This window comes from Bos javanicus, chromosome 10 (assembly GCF_032452875.1).
Source record: "Bos javanicus breed banteng chromosome 10, ARS-OSU_banteng_1.0, whole genome shotgun sequence".
NCBI lineage: Eukaryota > Metazoa > Chordata > Mammalia > Artiodactyla > Bovidae > Bos > Bos javanicus.
Window position 1 is genome coordinate 76,703,783 of NC_083877.1, and position 19,839 is coordinate 76,723,621.

The window sequence follows — 19,839 nt, forward strand, 5'->3', positions numbered from 1 at the left end:
GAAACAGACCACACTGCTGACTACCTCCCTACCTCAGAGGTTATATTCACATTCAAGAGCAAGTACTTTTGAAGCCCTTTGTGAGACTCAAGACCCGAGAGGAGTTAGGTCAGACTTTCGAAGTTAGCTTACGGTGGATGATAACACTTGGCAGAAAGGACTCTTGCATGCTTCTGATGCCTGCTGGTTTAACTCAGCCTCTGCTGTGCCTTCGGCCAGTGTGAGCAGGCTGATTAAAATGCTGGGAGGAGAATAATACCTGCAGCTCACTGGAATGCTTCAGTGTGCTTGACTCAGTATTATGCCCATATTAAACAACATGGGAGCCAGACTCTTCTCTCTCCTCTTTTATATTCCTTAGGAGCCCTTAGATAAAGGATCTGGAAAGAAAATTAGAACAAACAGTTTTGTCTTCAACATAAAATGAAGCTGAGATGTTGGATGTTTGAAAAGACCATGTGCTAAGTCACTTCAGTTGTGTCTGACTCATTGCAATCCCATGAATTGTAGCCTGCCAGGCTCCTCTGTCCATGGGATTCTCCAGGCAAGAATGCTGGATTGGGCTGCCATTTCCTATTTCAGGAGATCTTCCCTACCCAGGGATCGAACCTGCGTCTGTTGCATCTTCTGCATTGTCAGGCGGGTTCTTTACCACTAGCGCCACCTGGGAAGCCCATAGTGGAAAAGAAGAGACAGTTTGTAGATGTATTCTATAATAGAGGGAGAAGCTGAAATAAAATGTGTCCTGAGAAGAATTAGGGCTGGCAGGATGGAATGGCAATAATTATTCCAAATCAAGTAGAATATGTTCTTTTTTCTATTTAAAGTGTGTGTGTGTGTGTGTGTGTGTGTGTGTGCGCGCGCGTGCACGCGTGTGCGTGTACTGGAGGGGTGCTTGAAATCAAAACTCTTTTCTCGCTCTAGAAGTCTAAGGAATGGATCTGAGTAGCTCATCTATTCTGGTCCCTCTTGCTTGGTCTATGCAGCCATATGGTCTGGCAGCCAGCTTTGGAGGTTGTCTGTTTGAAAGAAATATGGTTAACCTTTAATGTGTCCATGCCATAAACATGGCAAGTCCTGGATCTAAGAACAGTATTGACAGCTGAATGAATGAGCATCTCAGAAATACCTGAATGGCAGCATGGAATTTTGGGAGGCATTGTAGGTCTTTAGAAGAGCTGAATTCACTGTTGACATAAATTGATATGGCTGTTATTTTGTCTGGTGTAGATTTGACTGTGTGGAGGTAGGGAGAATAGAATGTCATGTTCTTTCTCTGAGACCATGCTGTGAGGAACTTGATCCAAATGGAATGTCGGAGCTCCTGGTTGGAGACCAGGAGTGAGGACAGGTGGTGATTACAGCTTATGAGGCAGAGAGCAATCCGCCCAAGAAGTTCAGTGAGCCTTGTCTGAGCTCTTCCTGAGAGTGTGACCCTTGCCCGTCTATTTCTGTCCTTCCAGAAGTGCATACTGTGCTGCCTCGGTAGCTTCGTTGACCAACATCATCACCCCAGACCTGTTTGAGGGCACTGCTGAATGGATCGCAAGGTGAGAGATGCTGGGACTTGTCCCATTTCTTAGACAGCAGGCAGTCAAGACTTCTGAAAAATAAAGGAAGTGCAGAAGAACCAGAAGGGAATGTAAAATTACAAGAGACATGTTATGGTTGAAAGATTTTACATTTCAAAAGTACATTTTACATTTCAAAAATTGAAAGTTTTCTTTTTTCCAGTTTTCTTTATGTGATTGGCAAGGATCAAAACTCTGGGTAAACAGTATTAGTCAGAGTCTAAATGGATTTAAACCAGTTTGAAGAGAAATTTGGAAATGTCTCAAAAACGTCCTTGCTGATGACCCCAAAATTCCACTCCTCCAGAAACTCACACACATGCATGAGAGAGACTGACATAGGACTCATTTGTAATAGTAAATAAAGCTAGAAACGGATTAAATGTTCATAAACACGAGATGGATAAATGAGTTGTGATGTAGTCACATTGGAATATAATATAGCAATGAAAATGAATGAACTAAAGCTACATATATCAATATGGGTGAATCTCAGAACAGTATTGTGTTTAATAGTGTTAAACTAGTGTAAAAAAAAAAGAATGTTAAAGAAAACATGCAGGTTAACACATTGACTGGAAATTTGAAAACATGCAAAACAGTTCTGTATTGTTTATGGGAAGAATCACATGTAGTAATATAAAAACATGCTGGAAAGAATAAGCACCAGGTTTAGGATGGTAGTTACTTCTGGGAAGAAAGCAAACAAAATTACAGAAAGCCTGCACTTCTACTTGGGCTTCCTAGATGGCGCTAGGGGTAAGGAACCCACCTGCCAGGAGACTCAGGTTCAATCCCTGGGTCGGGAAGATCCCCTAGAGGAGGGCACAGCAACCCACTCCAGTGTTCTGGCCTGGAAAAGCCCATGGACAGAGGAGCCTGGTGGGCTACAGTTTGTAGGGTCGCAAAGAGTTGAACACGACTGAAGTGACTTAGCATGCACACAGGCACACTTGTACTCAGGAGACTTCAGTTGTATCTGTAACTGTTTATTTGTTTAAAATTTTAAAAAAAGAAACCTGAAATGTATATGGCTAAATCAAAGGTTGGTGTTAGATACACATATGTTCTATATATTACTTGCTATACTTTCCTGGATCCTTCCAATTATTTCATAATTAAAAAAAAAAAAAAGGTATAGTAGGCTTATCTGTACTATTGAGGAATTATATCCAAGCTGTATTGTTTTATTTTTTATATCTTAGTTTTTATGAAAGTAGTACTTACTGCTATGAAAATACAATTTTCAGCTAAACGAAATGATATACTATGATCATATTTACTTTTTTTGTATGACTTATTTTCCCTCTGGAATTAATCATTACCTCCTAATTCCCACATTTTCTGCCAGAGCTATAAAGTTACTCTCAATATGGCCAAACAGTTCAGGTGATGTATCAGTTCTCTTTTGTGTGTGTGTTTGTGTACATGTGTGTGCCCTTGTGTTTTGAGTCGTCTACCCCTGGGCCTCTGCCCTCCTGCTTCAGTCTGGAAATATTGATCTCAGCTTGCTGCACAGCAGGCATCCGGAAGCTTCCTTTCACTTCTCTGCTTTGTTAAAGCCCCAGTCCTCCTTTCTCCTGGTTTACTTTCTCATTTGAATGAATCACTTATTTCAACAGATCCCAAAGAAGAGAGCTTGGGAGATAGATTTTTAAGATTTTGCAATTATTTTTATTCTAGTCTCACACTTGATGGCTAGTTTATTTGGTTAGAGACTTCTAAATTGAAAACTATAAATTGTATTCCTTCAGATTTTTTAAGCCTTGCTCCATTATCTTATGGAGTCCAGCGTCATTGTTAAAAAGGCTGGTCATAATGATGGCCAACCTTTACTGAGGACTTGGTATGTAATACTTAATAGTAAGGGAGCTCTCGTTTAAACATTGAGAATATAACCTTTTGAGCTAGACGGCCTGGGTTTGGTTCTTTTTTATACCTTCTGTTTCTCAGTTGAGATTTCCCATTTTTTCATTCATTACATGTATATTTTTCTTCATAAAGATAAATATAAAATTATAATATCTGTTTTAAAATTCTTGCCTGGAAATTTCAACATCTGGCTCTCTTGGAGTTGACATGCCACCTTTTCCTGAGTGCCTGTGTCACGTGGTGTTTGGCTTGTACCCTGGACCTTATGGCTTCCAGGTGGCACGAGTGGTAAAGAACCCACTTGCCAATGCAGGAGACATAAGACACATGGGTTCAATCCCTGGGTCAGGAAGACGCCCTGGAGGAGGAAATGGCAACCCACTCCAGTAATCTGGCTTGGAGTATCTCGTGGATAGAGGAGCCTGGTGGGCTGTGTTCCATAGGGTTGCAAAGAGTTAGACGTGACTGAAATGACTTAGCTCACATCACTGGATGTTGTGATGTTATGTTGTAGAAATTGGAGTCATTAGATCGCTTTAAAGAGTGCTGATCTTTTTCTTCAGTCATCTTGGTGAGCTGATTGCAGTGGGCAGGGCCCAGCTCTTGGCTCAGTTCTTGGTTAGAAACTGCTTTCAGCTGGTCCAGTGCAGACATGATCCAGGATCAGGTAGAAACTTGAGCGAAGTTTAAACATGGAATTTGGTATTTTCCTTCTCTGACTCTCCTCTTTCTGGGATTCCTCATCAATTTCTGTCATTCTGGTTCTTCTTGCCAGAAATATGGGGCTTTCAGTTTCAGCTGCCTTCCACTGACCTGCTTGCCACTGTTGGGCAACTGTAGCCATCCTCAGGGCAAATCAGAAAAAAAGAAAAGGGAGGAATGGGGGAGAGGAGGGACTGACTGTTCCAACTTTCAAATCCTCACCTTTTTTGTTTGCTGAGACTTCAGGAAGTAGTTTTAGTGTGTTTTGTCCGGAGCATGTAGTTATTAATATTTGCAGGATTCTGACTGCCTGGGTTTGAAGCCCAGTTTTGTCATTTATTAGCTTAGTGGCCCTGGTTAAGTTGTTTAACTTCTCCATGTCATAGTCTCCATAAGTGTCAAATGATGGGATATTGAATTTGATATTAAGCTGAAATACAAAGGTATTTAAGTGGTAAAACTTGTTATAATATCCTCTGTGCGTTACTGCCTCCCAGTCCACTGTATTCCCAATCCATTGTCTGTTTCTGTCTTATTTCTCTTATTCTTGCTGTTTGGAAAATTCATGATGTTGAGCCATAATAGGATTTTTTGTTGTTGTTCATGGTGCTGGGTACTCAGCAGGTATCTTCAGTCTAGAATTGCGTGTACTTTACTTCCGTACTTACTAAGAGGTTCCCTTACCTTTTATCTTCTAATCCTTCTATTGAGTTTTTATTTCTGTAATTCTATGTAAAATTTTTCAAAGCTTATTTTTAATCTCCATTTATATAAAAAACGGATACTTCTTTTTTATGTACTCTCTTGTTCTTGTTTGAGGGATATTTTGTCCTTGCAGTGTTTAGAAAGTTTACTTCTGCTCCTTATGTTATTTCTTCCAAGTTATTTTTATTTGTTTTATTTCTATGTCATGTTTACATAAAACTCTCTTTCACGTAAGAGCCTTTGCTTAAATGTTTGATGTTCATATTTAAGAGTCAGGTGCTAGAAAGCTGATGGAGAGCTATGTTTAGAGTGGCCTGGAATCCAGCCATTCATGGGGAATTCTCATATATCAGTATCCATAGGATTTTTCTGTGGAGAACCTTCCAGATTCCTGGTTATGGTATGAAGCTGGCAGCCAACTTTGTGAACTCTTAATAGGGGAAGGGGGCTTATCTGGTGGCTGAGCAGTAAAGAATCCACCTTCCAATGCAGGAGATGCAGGTTTGATCCCTGGGTCAAGAAGATCCTCTGGAGAAGGAAATGGCAACCCACTCCAGTATTCTTGCCTGGAAAATCCCATGGATGGAGGAGCCTGGCAGGCTACAGTTCATGGGGTTGCAAAGAGTCAGACACGACATAGTGACTAAACAACAGCAACAGTAGAGAAAGGGGTTGGGAGTGCTTTTGCTCAGGTCATAGACTTCCACTGAATCCTCCTGCTCAGTACAATACCTCCGCCTGCTCTCAGCTGTGCTGGAAATCCTGGAATTCACACTTCTTGATTAAGCCCCTGCAACCTCCCATCTGCTGGGTACCTGGAGGTCTAACTGAGTCTCTTTATCAATTTACCACCAGTCAACTCAGTTAAAAACCTTCCCATTTTAGGGGTAGCTTACATCGCTCAACTTGTCATTGGAGAACATCACCTTGCTTTCTGTTGCTTCAGCCCTCCTTTCCTCCCAGGGCTGGTGTAGGTTTCTCGGCTCTATTAAGTCAGTTACTTCTTATCTTCATCCTTTTCCAGCTTTCACGATTTTGTTATTTCCTGTCTGTATTCATATCCTCTCCTATTCTCCTTATCCTTATGGATTTATCCTTTTTAAAAATTCCTTTACTTTCATTTTACTGGGCTCTTTTCAATCCATTATATTTAGCTAGAAGAAACTCCCAAAGAATTTTGCTAAATTGCTCTCACGCATGTGAAAACAAAGGGATGGAAAGTGGAATGTGTAAATAAATGCATATTGTGTGTGTGTGTGTGTTTTAAAGCTGAGTTAAGAAAAGTTAAGAAAAAAAAATTAAGAGGTCCCTTGCATATTCTTCACTCATCAGACCTTTCAAACTTGAGCTGTTCATATGCTCCAAGAAGCCAGATGCATTGGAAAGAAAATTTGGATTGTGTGTCTTTGGTTGGCCATGGGGTTGAGAGATGGAGGATGCTGAAGAAGCTATTCAGGGGGCAGCAGCCAGTTTTTGACTCTGCAGTGAACTCTCTGAGCCTCAGTTTAGTTCAATTCAGTTGCTCACTCATGTCCGACCCTTTGCGACCCCATGAACTGCAGCACACCAGGCTTCCCTGTCCATCACCAGCTCCCGGAATTTACTCAAACTTATGTTCATTGAGTCGGTGATGCCATCCAACTATCTCATCGTCTGTCGTCCCCTTCTCCTCCTGCCTTTCATCTTTCCAAGCATCAGGGTCTTTTCAAATGATTCAGCTTTTCGCATCAGATGACCATAGTATTGGAGTTTTAGCTTCAATATCAGTCCTTCCAACGAATGTTTAGAACTGATTTCCTTTAGGATGGACTGGTTGGATTTCCTTGCAGTCCAAAGGACTTTCAAGAGCCTTCTTCAACACCACAGTTCAAGAGCATCAATTCTTCAGCATTCAGCTTTCTTTATAGTCCAACTCTCACATCTATACATGACTACTGGAAAAACCATAGCTTTGACTAGATGGACCTTTGGCTAAGTAATGTCTCTGCTTTTTAATATGCTGTCTAGGTTGATCATCGGAGAAGGCAGTGGCACCCCACTCCAGTACTCTTGCTTGGAAAATCCCATGGACGGAAGAGCCTGGTAGGCTGCAGTCCATGGGGTCGCTAAGAGTCGGACACGACTGAGCGACTTCACTTTCACTTTTCCCTTTCATGCATTGGAGAAGGAAATGGCAGCCCACTCCAGTGTTCTTGCCTGGAGAATCCCAGGGACGGGGGAGCCTGTTGGGCTGCCGTCTATGGGATCGCACAGAGTTGGACACGACTGAAGCGACTTAGCAGCTAGGTTGATCATAACTTTTCTTCCAAGGAGTACGTGTCTTTTAATTTCATGGCTGCAGTCACCATCTGCAGTGATTTTGGAGCCCCCCAAAATAAGTCTGTCACTGTTTCCACTGTTTCCCCATCTATTTGCCATGAAGTGATGGGACCAGATGCCATGATCTTAGTTTTCTGAATGTTAAGTGTTAAGCCAACTTTTTCACTCTCCTCTTTCACTTTCATCAGGAAGCTCTTTAGTTCTTTGCTTTCTGCCATAAGGGTGGTGTCATCTGCATATTTGAGGTTATCAGGCCTCTCTGAAAAAGGCCTCTGAATTCCCAAGGCCTCTCCTTTAATGAGAGGTGCCTGGAAGACAAGAAGTACTACAGATTCCCTTTTCTTCCACCCGGAAGTTGGATTAAGTGCTCATTGACCTGTACACCTGTGAGGATTTGTGAGGCAGATACACCTGCAGGGAATGTGACTCTATATACATATCTGTAGATCATTGGAAGTAAAGTTCTATGTTATATGAAAATATACAGGAAGCAAAATTTCTTTATATCACAGATAAAACAGGTTTATTAAGACATGCAAAAAGAAAATCTAAAGTCACCAACCACTCATGTTTCTTATCTTTCCAGAATTCCAGAAAAATCATGCAGTACATTATCATTTTATGACTTTTTCATGTAATGTATTTGGAACATTTTAAAGTATACTTCTGTAATATCATTTTAAATGACTATATAGTATTCTGTTATATGGATACATCATAATTTATATAACCAGTCCCTTACTATTGAGTTTCTAACATTTCACTATTATAAATGGGGATACAATAAACATTCTTATAATCTGATCTTTGAACACATTTATACTTACTTTGTAGAATTAATTCCTAGAAAGGGAAAGTGAAAGTCACTCAGTCATGTCTGACTCTTTGCTCCCCTATGGACTATACAGTCCATGGAATTCTCTAGGCCAGGATACTGGAGTGGGTAGCCTTTCCCTTCTCCAGGGCATCCTCCCAACCCACGGATCAAACCTGGGTCTCCTGCATTGCAGGTGAGTTCTTTACCAACTGAGCTATCAGGGAATCCCTTTAATTCCTAGAAATGACCCTAATATTGCTGGGCCAAAGAGTATTAAGTTTTTATGACTAGAAAATACAGTCATATTTTCTATATTATCTTACATTATCTAATTATCTTATAATCCCAATAATAATTATTATAGTAATAATTTGAAAATATAGGAATTTGTAATTTGGAGAAATAAATTTACTTTGGATAGCTATAAAGGTATATATGTTCATTCTGGAAGCTTTTTGAAAACACAGAAAAATAAAGAGGAAAGGTATCAGCAGTGATTTGTATTAAAAGATAACCATCATTAGCAGTTATTTTTCAATTTTATTTTAACCTGATGGTTATCACAGCAAACATATGATTTTATAACTCTTTCCAAAAAGTAATGATTTGAGGTTCTATGTTTGTTCATTAGTAGACTATGTTTCCTTTATTTTTTTGAGGAAAGCGTGAAAGTCACTCAGTTGTGTCCAACTCTTTGCAACCCCATGGATTATACAGTCCATGGAATTCTCCAGGCCGGAATACTGAAGTGGGTAGCCGTTCCCTTCTCCAGGGGATCTTCCCAACCCAGGGATCAAACCCAGGTTTCCCACATTGCAGGCGGAGGAAAAGACATTTCTAAAAGTTAATTAGCTGGCATGTTTCCATTCATAGTTTCAATTTTTAAAATAGAATTAGAAGAGTTGATTTATAAGTTGTGTTTCAGGTGTACAGCAAATTAATTCCATTATATATATATATATATATATATAAAAATATTCTGGTTTATATATATATATTCTTTTTTATATTCTTTTCCACTATAGTTTATCACAAGATACTGAATATAGTTGCAGCAGTGTACGCCCTAAGCTGAGCCACTTCACTCTTTGCCATCCAGGGTGCTCACTGGTTGACACTCAGTCGGGTTTTCTCGACCTCCCCCCAGGTGTCAGAATTGGGAAGGTGGGATTGGCGGGGTACCAGGAATGGAAGCCCATGGCGGCTACACGTTCTGTGGCCTGGCTGCGCTGGTCATCCTCAAGAAGGAGCGCTCCTTGAACTTGAAGAGCTTACTAGTAAGTACTTGGTAATCTGTCTTCCCCTCAGGCCCCAGGGCCCTGGGATGTGACTGCTCAGACGTGCTGGTTTCAGGGACGTTTGTCTGTGTGAAGAGCTAGCAGTTCCTACCTTGAGCTCTGGGCTGACAGTCGTGTAACAAAGCTTCAGATGCAGTTGTTGGATCGCCCAGCACTGTTAGGAGAGAGTGCAGGGGGTGAACATCTGCTCTCGGTCTCGGCTCCCTTCCTCCTGCCTTTCCTTCTTCCTGCTCTGAACCTTCTACATCGTGTGTTAGGGCAACCCCAGCGCCCTCTTGAGTCCCTCAGACATCTGGGGAGGGCCACAGTACCTGCCTCCTACTTCTAGGAGAGTATAGCTTCAGTCTTTTAAAACTAGAGGTTTTCACGTGTCTTAGAAAGATTCTCCTGGGAGAAGAAGTTATGAGAAGAGCTCTTATTACCCTCTGCACTATGTGAGTGTTTCGTAGCTACCTTTACACGAGCTGGTCACCGCTGGGAATACACGGAGCGGGTGGCCCAGGCACTTATGTCTCAACTCCAAGCTCCTGCCCATTATTCAGAGTGAACTCATTATCCAGAGTGCAGTCAGCTTCAGGGACTTGTTAAATTGTAGCTAAATTATCATTGGAGGCCTGGTATACACACACACACAGCCACCAAGAAACTGTCTTTGGTGAAGCTTTTACTCCCTGATCATGACCTCAAAGCAAATCAGCTGCAACTGACATTCATCTCCTCTCCCTAAGTTCAGATGTCAGGTTGCCATTGTAGGAACTGTTGTGAGACCCATCATGGGGTCCCAAGAGAGTTTATATTTTTCCCTGTACAGATACGACCAGTGGCATTTTGTCTTGGCCTTTAGGAAGCCTCCTGTAGCATACTCTTCTTGAAGGTTCTCAAAGCCTGAAGGGTTTATGCCCAAATGGCCAACTTTATGCATAGACTTAGAGTTTATCAGACATTTAAAACCCTGATCACTAACAAAGTGTGAAACATGAAAGCCCCACCTCCCAGGCAGAAATAAGAAATAAGCAGATGTCTCAGTTCCAGTAACCGTGTTCTGGATTTGAACCCTTTCTCTGCCACTTCATAGCCATGTGACCTTGGGAAAATTGTCTAATCTGTTTTAACTTCAACTCTTTTTCTCCATAAAGTAGAGGTAATAGTTCTTTGAAGGTCAGAGAAGATAATATACATGAAACAGCCTGGAATGTAGTAGGTGCATCCTTCTTACCCAAGCTACTCCCTCCCTTCTGTTTGCTCTGGGAGAACTAGGACCCGTATCTGAAGGATTTTATGAATTCATATAGCCACGGGAAACAGAATAAATCCATGGGCTTAGGCACTGAAAAAAATTATTTAGTCTGGCTTATAAACACGTAATCTGTGGGGTAAGCAAAAATGAAGACTGGACTCCCTACTGTAGTGCCTGTTAGCTTGAGCAGTGCTTCGCCTGCTTTCGTTAGATGGCATCAGTCCTAGAGCACTGGCTCACGGAAGACTGGGGATATATTAGTGTGTATACCTGCAGTGCAGTGTGTTTTGTGTCGTTCTAAGAGTTTTAGGATTGTGACTCTATGGGTGGTGTTGCCTTGAACAGGGATATAATCTAAACTCTACAATTGTTCATTAAAGGAGGGCTGGACTGGTTCTTCCAAAGGGGGTCCTCAGTGACTCGTTTCAGGAACTCAGTGTAGTAAAACGTAGGTCCAGGGGAACGCCCTCTTCTGTACCTTTCAGTTTGGTGAAGAAGCTCCTTGAGATCCTGGCTGGTGGCTGGAACTGTCTTGAGGGGCTGGGAGGGACATGGAAGTATTATCTGCTCAGCCAGTTGGTCTGCTCATTCCTCGAGGCCAAGCCCTTGACTATCTTGATGTTCGAAGTAGAGTGTGTTTAGAAAACTTGGAGATAAGGGAGGAATGTATCACGTGTGACCACTGAGTGACACCAAGAGCCATTTTACAGGTTCACGGTAAAGGCTCTTGTCAGCCAGCCGGTTTGCCCTGGAGCAGCAGAGTGGCTAGAGCCCACAGAGCCATCCTCATTCACCAGGGCTAGTGGCTTCTGCCCCTGGTTCTGCAAGGGCCGAGGGCTGTGCTAAGAAACCTGGGGTGAATTTCCTTGCCAAAAATGGTGTGAAATCATCTGACGATTTGTGGCACAAAATTCCATTTATTTGCTTTTAATTAACTTCCCTGAGAAAGTAAAGTGAATAGAAATGAGCCACCGGTGGTCTGGCCTGAAACTTCCCAGTTACACCTTGTTTATTAAGAGGCATTATTGCAGGTCTCCTTCCAGGCCAGGTTGGCCCCTTTGTTCTTTCAGCACCAGAACCCTCTTGGAACCCAGGACAGGCAGATAGTTGTCTGTTAGGCCTCAAGCAGGAATTCATGTTGGTTGCCTCCAGAGGGTTAAACTAGCTGTGGCAGTGTAGAGCCCTCTGTGACGTTGAGGGCGAGGAAGTCTGAGGTCAAAGCAAGGGAACGGGAGTTGAGAAGCCAAAACCTGGCAGCGCTCCCTCCCAGACCTGCCTCTGGAGAGCTGGCTGGATCACATGTCTCTTTTAACCTCTGGCACCTCTCTCTTCTCTGTCTCACGCTCAGCAATGGGTGACAAGCCGGCAGATGAGGTTTGAAGGTGGATTTCAGGGCCGCTGCAACAAGCTGGTAGACGGCTGCTACTCCTTCTGGCAGGCGGGTCTCCTGCCCCTGCTTCACCGCGCGCTGCACGCCCAAGGTGAGCCCGGGGTGCTGGCGGGGCTGTTGGCTCCCCTCGGCTGCTGACCGAGTTGGAGGCCAGGGCGCTTGGTTAGAGGGGTTGAAACAGGCTCTGTCCATCCTGGATTTTGAGTACCCAGTGTGGACCCTCCCGCCCTAGGCACACGTGTGCCAGCTAGGATTTCGTCCTTGGGTTCAGAGGTCACTGCTGCTTCACACCCACTGTGGCAGGTGGGGGAGGTGGGCGCCTGGCCGCGTGGTGACTGCCACCTCAGCTGAGTGTGAAGCCACAGGTTCCGATGCAGAGCTTTGTGTGAGTCAGGCCAGACTGAAAACCCACACTGTGCCCATGGTCACAACAGTGCCAAAAAGGCAGAAACAACCCCTGGAGCAAAGAGCCACCATGCCAGGCTGGCTGCATGGCGGCCACCATTACAAGTGTCATAGTTTAAATTCACTGAAGAATCCTGGACACAGGTTAGTACTGCCTCCCCACCCCCAACCCCCCACCACTGGAGTAGAGAGACCTGGGTTCATCATCTCTGTGGGACCTCAGATGGGAATGCAAATCCAAGCAGGGAAATAGAGAGCAAATTTCTGGGAGCCTTGCCTTGTTACCTCTCAAAATCTCAGGCCGCCTCCTGAATCATCTTTCTCATTTACTTCACATGAGGACAGGAAGGAAACCGGTGGGAGAGGGGAGGTCATGGCGGCCCTGCTGCGTGCTGACAAGTCTCGGAGTATGAGCCCTTGGCCCAGAAGAAAGCTTAGTAGTTGGGTTATTCTTTGCTCAAATGTAGAGATACAATTCTTTTCTACTGCCCCCCATCCTCCCGCCCACCCGCTTGCCGGACACACAACTTTCTCTTGTTTGGCTGTTTTTTCCTGAGTCCCTTGCATTAGTTCCTTATTTGAAGTAAACAGAGGCTCTCTCCTGTGTCCCTGTCACCCCACCTCCCCTGTCACAGCCTATCCTAAGATTCCTCTGCCTAGAGCCCCGGTTTCAAGGTGCTGAGCTGAGGCCTCCCGCTGACTCTGGAGCCTGCATGGTTTCTGCTTTGGACACTAGAGTAGGAAATCAGAAATTCCCTGAGAGTCCAATGTTTCAAAACAAGAAATAACTTAGGGTTTTAGTGATCTCTGTTTTTGGAACTGGTGAGGTCAAATCTCTGGTAACACCCTCCGCCTTTCACAAGCCTGTCCCTGGAGGGGATAAGATGCAGTCATTCTGTAGCTGCCGGGAGAATCTGGTGAGAGGGTAAGAGGAGCCCTACCTGCCCAAGTCTTCACGGGGTTCCTGCTTTCCATTTTGCTTTTTATAGCACAAGTTTTGGAGGACTGGTCATATTTCCACATTTGCCTGTGGAAGAAAGTCAGTTGTCTGTGAATTTTGGTACTTCCAGCTTTTTTCACTCCCTGGGAGGAGGCCCATATTAGGCCTGCAGCTCAGTTCTCAGCAAATAGTGGGCTTGGACCAGGCAGGGATCTGGGAGGAAGTTTTCAGTGGTGGACAAAGTACTGATGTTGAGAGTCAGAAGGAGATGCGATATAGAAAGATACTCACAATATACTGTAGTCAAAGTTAGGTTTCAAAGCAGTATGTATGCAATTCACCAGGGAAGTTCCAGGAAACATACTTTTAAAGTTTTATATCCCACTGTTCAGTTCAATTCAGTCGCTCAGTTGTGTCCGACTCTTTGCGACCCCATGGACTGCAGCACGCCAGGCCTCCCTGTCCATCACCAACTCCCGGAGTTTACTCAAGCTCATGTCCATTGAGTCGGTGATGCCATCCAACCATCTTATCCTCTGTCGTCCCCTTCTCCTCCCGCCTTCAATCTTTCCCAGCATCAGGGTCTTTACAAATGAGTCAGTTTTTCACATCAGGTGGCCAAAGTATTGGAGTTTCAGCTTCAACATCAGTCCTTCCAATGAATATTCAGGACTGATCTCCTTTAGGATGGACTAGTTGGATCTCCTTGCTGTCCAAGGGACTCTCAAGAGTCTTCTCCAACACCACAGTTCTTTTACCATGTATATTACTTTTATTTTAGTAAGTGAACAAATATGTTTTTTGAAGGTGATGATGCTGACACTGATAATTAAAACGATGACGTGGCACGTGAACCCAGGCCATCCCTGACTTGGCGAGTGGTCGTCAGGCCGTCAGTAGTCCATGAGGTGGCTGCCTTAGGCATAGAAGACAGTATTTGAGTAGAAGAATGAATTATTATTAACATATTTAAAACGTCCAGTGCTAAGTCACTTTTTTTTTGTGGAGCAGTAAGACCGCAGCAGGCCTGTGAGTTTCTGTTTGGATTGATAGTTACTAGTTGCTGGCTTGGGACGTACTCCATAGCTGTCCACCTGCAAGACTGAGCTCCATGTGGCTGTACCTATCAGTTACTGTTGGAAAAACTTCTGATTTCTCAGATAAAAGGAACCTTTGAAATGCAAAATGACATTATAATGGGGATCTGTATTTTAAGGGAGAGGGATAAAGGATTTAAAAGGCACAGTTATTACTCTGTAATCATATCACCTTTTATCCCTCTGTGATTATGTGTGTTGATGTGCGAATTCAGGATCTCAGGAAGTTCTTGTTGAGTTTATGAACTTTGAGGAATGTAGGAGGTAACCGCAACACTATAATCTATTTAATAATAAACGTAGCATTTTCTTCTCAGATTCCAATTTTAGCGATAGGTTATCATTTACCTTAAGGTAACAGTCTTTTATTTATTATAGGATATGAAATAAAGGTATATTTTATACTGATGTTTCATACAGTTAATCCTAAAGTTTGATAAATACGCTTTTTAAAATAACAACTTTCTTGAGATATAATTTACATGCTGAACAATCTAATGATTTGAAGTGTACAATTTAGTGTTTTTAGTGTTTTCAGAGTTGTGCATCCACCCCTGCGATCAGTTTTAGAATTTTCAGGCACCCCCCTCCCCGGCCCCCGCCACCGCAATCCCTGCAACCATTGAATGTGCTTCTTAAAAGAAGAAATCACAAAGGAAAAATCAACAGTGTCATCATGGCATATGATAAACTATATTTATGTAATTTTAAAAACCCATTTAGCCAAATAGTAGAGCAAAAAGGGAGAAATAAGTATATCATATGATACAGATACAGGGTAAATACAGTAAGAAGTTAGGTTAATAAAACTGACTCTTGTATCTCAGAAGACAAAGGATACTTTCAAAAGGAAATACAACTAGTAAGCAAGTTATGAAAAAACTTCACCCTAATTAGTAATTAAAAGTGAGATAAATAATTAGGTACCCTTTCTTTTTAACATTTTAAGTGCTGAAAACTTGTTTCCATATACGATGTTTTATCTTATTTTTATTTTATATTGAAGCATAGTTGATTCACTGTGTTAGTTTCAGGTATACGGCAAAGTGATTCAGTTACACATGCATCACCGAGAACTTTTTAAAAGTAACCAGTGCTGGAGGTGGTACAGGAAAAATCTTAAATTTTACTGGCAGCTATAGAAAGTCTTAAAGCAGTTTATCAGTATCTATGAAAAGCCTTAAAAATGTTTATTCTTTTTTAACTGAATCATTCCACTGCTTTGACTCTATTTCAAGAAAATAATCCTAAACATAGAGAATATTCACAGAGGTGTTTACTGCGGCATTTTTTATGATTGCAAGGAACTGGAAACAGCCTTGGCAACAAGTACGCTAGAGAGAAGTCCCATCATATCGGTGTGTATCTCCTACAGTGCTGTGCTCACAGGTGGAGAAAGAACAAAGAGGAAAGTAATTACAGTACTGTGAGCACTTCAGGAAGCATGTGTCCTGGGCTGGGCACAAGAAGGGGGCCCTGACTGTGCTTCTCTTCCCTAGGCTCAGTTCCCGTGTGCCTCTTCCAGTGTGAGCATCTCAGGGGCCGGGCAAGACTTGAGTGTTGAAGATGAGTGTTTTTTGTACGCGGCCCCCAAACATCAGCCGACCATGCACATCATCCAGGGCTCAACCTGGGAGATAGCAGTCACTTTCTGACTGCCCCCATCTCTCCTCCCATCTCTCATTTAAGAAATCTGAACATGATTATTTTCTGTAGTCGTCTATGAAGATGAATATTCCAAAATTAACTCATTTGGAAAGTTCTTTTTATGTACCACATTTGCTATAAACTTTGATGAATTTTTACCATAGAAGATTCTCTATGCATATATGTGCGAGTTTGGGTCCAGTGCCTATGTTGATGCCATTACATGTGTCCACTTACGAAATACTCTGTGGCTTTTCAGAATGATGGTTATGAAGATTATGTAGCAGAACAGAAAAGTGTATGCCTCTAGAGTTAAATGAAAGACATAAGATACAGAAATATCATACCTGTATAGAAAAATGCATAAAACAAAAAAAGACAGAAAGAAAAATTAGCTTTCAGTTGCCATTTACAGGGTGTTCACTACCTTTGTAGACCTGGTGTATCAAAGTATAAAATTGACTGAAGACTTAATGCACAGCCTATATGTGTATTTTTAAAAACAATTCTCATATAAATGTTTCCATGCACACCTGCTGGGTGGTAATTTGTCCCTCCTCCTCCCCTGATAACCATGTCCACAGATTCTCTGACTGCTGGTTGAACTTCAGAGTGAAGAAGCTCGGTTGCTGGCCAGTACTTTAGTATCATCACCAGAATCCCAATTTCTGCTTACACTACCATATGATGCAGGAGGGCAGTTATTAGAATTCTTCTTAGAGAAACTTTTTGAGCCAAGAGACTAGCTGGAGAATTCCCTTTAGAGATGGATTAAAGCAACAGCCAGTATTACCCCTGTTGGAGTTCTCTCGGCTAATCAAGAGTCTGGTTGACAAGGGAGACGTGCTAGAGAAAAAGTCTTAAGAAGCCCAAGGGGAGGCATTATGAACCCAGTCAGGCGCAGCAGCAGAGGTCAGTGTGGAAAGCTGAGCTAAAAAGCTCATCTGTGTCTGCAAGGGATGTGGTTTAGAACTGCCATCCAAGGTAAGGAGAAGTAAAGCCAAGTGCTGCTCTGACCTGCTGCTCTCTGACCCATTTTAAGGTTCCGGAGAAGGGACGTGTCCCAAGAATGTGATTTTCAAGATTAGTCCAAGCAGAATGGGGGGAAACCTTGACTGTTCCTATTGGATCATGAAATACAAAGTAGGCATTGATCCTCCACGGACGTCTCCCAGGCCCAGGCGCACACTGACCCTTTGTCCTCTGCAGGTGACCCTGCCCTCAGCATGAGTCGCTGGATGTTTCACCAGCAGGCCCTGCAGGAGTACATCCTGATGTGCTGCCAGTGCCCCACCGGGGGGCTTCTGGACAAACCTGGCAAGTGAGTGCCTTGTCTCTGGGGAGGGCGGGGCGAGGGGGCTGAGCACGCAGGCCTGCTCAGACCCGGACAGGGCAGCCCTGTCCGTGCAGCTGCTTAGTGCCCACGTGGCATGGGAGCAGCCCGGCATGGAGCAGCCCTGTCCACCATGTGTCCATCCTGCGCTTCCAGCTCCCTCCTTTTCCTGGCTTACCTGCACCCCCTTACCAGTTAGGTAAACAGATTGCTGCATGGGTAACATTTCTTTCCTTTTTTATTTAACCAACTTGACCTAAATAGAACAGGATACAGGGTTTTAAAACTCCTGGGTGTCATGCTGTTGTTGTTTAGTCACTAAGTCGAGTCCGACTCTCTGCGACCCCATGAACTGCAACACGCCAGGTTTCCCTGTCCTTCACCATCTCCTGGAGTTTGCTCAGATTTATGTCCATAGAGTCAGTAATGCCGTCCAGCCATCTCATCCTCTGTCGTCCCCTTCTCCTCCTGCCCTCAATCTTTCTCAGCATCAGGGTCTTTTCCAGTAAGTTGGCTCTTCATATCAGATGGCCAAAGTACTGGAGCTTCAGCTTCAACATCAGTCCTTCCAATGAATAGTCAGGGTTGATTTCCTTTAGGATTGACTAATCTCCTTGCTGTCTGAGGGGCTCTCAAGAATGTCATAAACAGAGATTATAATCACAGCTTTCATAGAGATTGAACACCTTTAGGTGCCATACTGAAAGAAAAAGGGAAGCCAATCAAGTCCTGTTCCCTTTGCTGCTGTCTTTCCTCATCCCCCAACCCGACCCCCTCCCTGCCCCCTGCACACACACACACATCCTGCCTCCTCCTGCATGCATCCAGGGGAAGGCTCAGCTGAAGGCTGGCCCCAGCAATTTACCCATTTGTAAATTTTGACCCATTTGAAGAAAGAATTTGACCCATTTCTAGAAATTTTGGTGTGGGATTTTTTATGGCTTTTTTTTTTTTTTTAATGTACTCTTTGGATTTAGCAACACTACCCTGGAGAGCCCTTCCTAGAAGGAAGTCAAGAGGACAGACAGTTCCTGCGGTCAGGCAGGGTGGAGCTCTGAAAAACGCTGATGGGGGAAGCCAGGCTTCTAGGCGTGTGGAGGGTGGGTTTGGTCACCTGAGTGCTTCCTGGGCCTCATCTATGGCCTTGTCTTCGGAGGCTGTGCCAAGGTGGGTGGGGAGCAGAGGATACCTACTCAGAGCTGCCGCATCCTTGCAGGTCCCGGGACTTCTACCACACCTGCTACTGCCTGAGTGGCCTGTCCATAGCCCAGCACTTCGGCAGCGGAGCCATGTTGCACGATGTGGTCTTGGGTGTACCTGAAAACGCCCTGGTAAGGCGGGATGCGGGGGGGAGCTTACCACCGCTTCTCCACAGGGCCCCCAGGACGGGGCTGGCAGGAGGGCAGAGCAGCCCTGTGGGGCCTACAGAACCGACGACACGAGTGTCCCCCATGGACAGGCTGGTGAGCTCGCCGTCCCCACACCCCCTCCGTCTGCAGCCCATTCCCCATTTGTGAGCACCTGACCGGGCTAACTCGAGGTTCTAAGCAGGAATCCAGCCTGCGACGGAGGGTGTATGCCTGTGTCCCGGAGTCTAGGACCCAGAGCACTTGTCATTAGTCCCCGTCTCCGAGGAAGCTGGCTTGGGAGCAGTGGTTTCTGCATCTGCAGCAGCAGCCCCTCCCTGTGTGGCTGATGTCTTCTCTTGGAGCTCTCAACGTGCAGCCCTGCATCCAGAGAAACCCTCTCAGACCACCGTTTATAAATGAGATGCCCGGAAACACTCGGCCAGAGTATGATTTGTGCCCTTCGTAGCACCAGCACAATTTGTCATGTGTGTTTAATTGGCTTTTGTCTGCTTCCCTCAAAAACCGTCAGCCCCCTGTGGGCAGGCTGTTCATGGCGGCATCCAGCCTCAGGCCAGCCTGGCCACAGGCGATGCTTCTGAACCTAGTCAGGAGCCTGAGACATGACTCCGACTAAGACTGTCCATGGCTGTCAGATGATGTGCCCATGCAGACTGTCATGAAATATTCCAGCAGAAGAAACGCTGATGGCCAGTAGGTGGATGAAAAAATGCTCAGCCTCACTAATCAATTGAGAAAACCCAAGTAACAACCCTTCAGCTTTCTCATGTGTTTGCCTGCTACGCAGCCCTCTTCCGTTCCTTCCCCTCCCTCCTTCCTCATTGTAACCCCATCCTAAGTTCGTCACTGATCATGCCTGCAGATGTTTTTGTGCTGTCACTGCAGAGGTATGTATCCACAAATCATAGAGTTGTTTGTATGCTTTCCGTTGCTTTATAACGGCTATCTACCGCATCACTTTTCTCACTGACCGTTACCCTGAGGTTTAGCCGACTTCATGTATGTTGTTTTAATTTATTCATCTTGACTACTGCATGGGATCCCCTTGTCTAGGTGTACTCCAGTTGAGTTTTCTAGTCTCCAGTTGGTCGGCATCGAGACGGTTTCACTTGTGCTGTGCCATGAGGTGTTGCAGTGAA

At 44.1% G+C, this 19,839-nt stretch overlaps 1 protein-coding gene across 1 annotated transcript in view; it reads left to right on the forward strand.

Annotated features, from left to right (window-relative positions):
* FNTB (farnesyltransferase, CAAX box, beta) overlaps positions 1–19,839 on the forward strand; it is an 81,184-nt gene that overhangs the window by 56,955 nt on the left and 4,390 nt on the right. Inside the window, exons 7-11 of the mRNA XM_061429143.1 lie at positions 1,464–1,550; positions 9,134–9,263; positions 11,870–12,002; positions 17,210–17,321; positions 18,550–18,664. Of these exons, the coding sequence (XP_061285127.1) occupies positions 1,464–1,550; positions 9,134–9,263; positions 11,870–12,002; positions 17,210–17,321; positions 18,550–18,664 (577 nt within the window). The remainder of the gene's footprint in view (positions 1–1,463; positions 1,551–9,133; positions 9,264–11,869; positions 12,003–17,209; positions 17,322–18,549; positions 18,665–19,839) is intronic.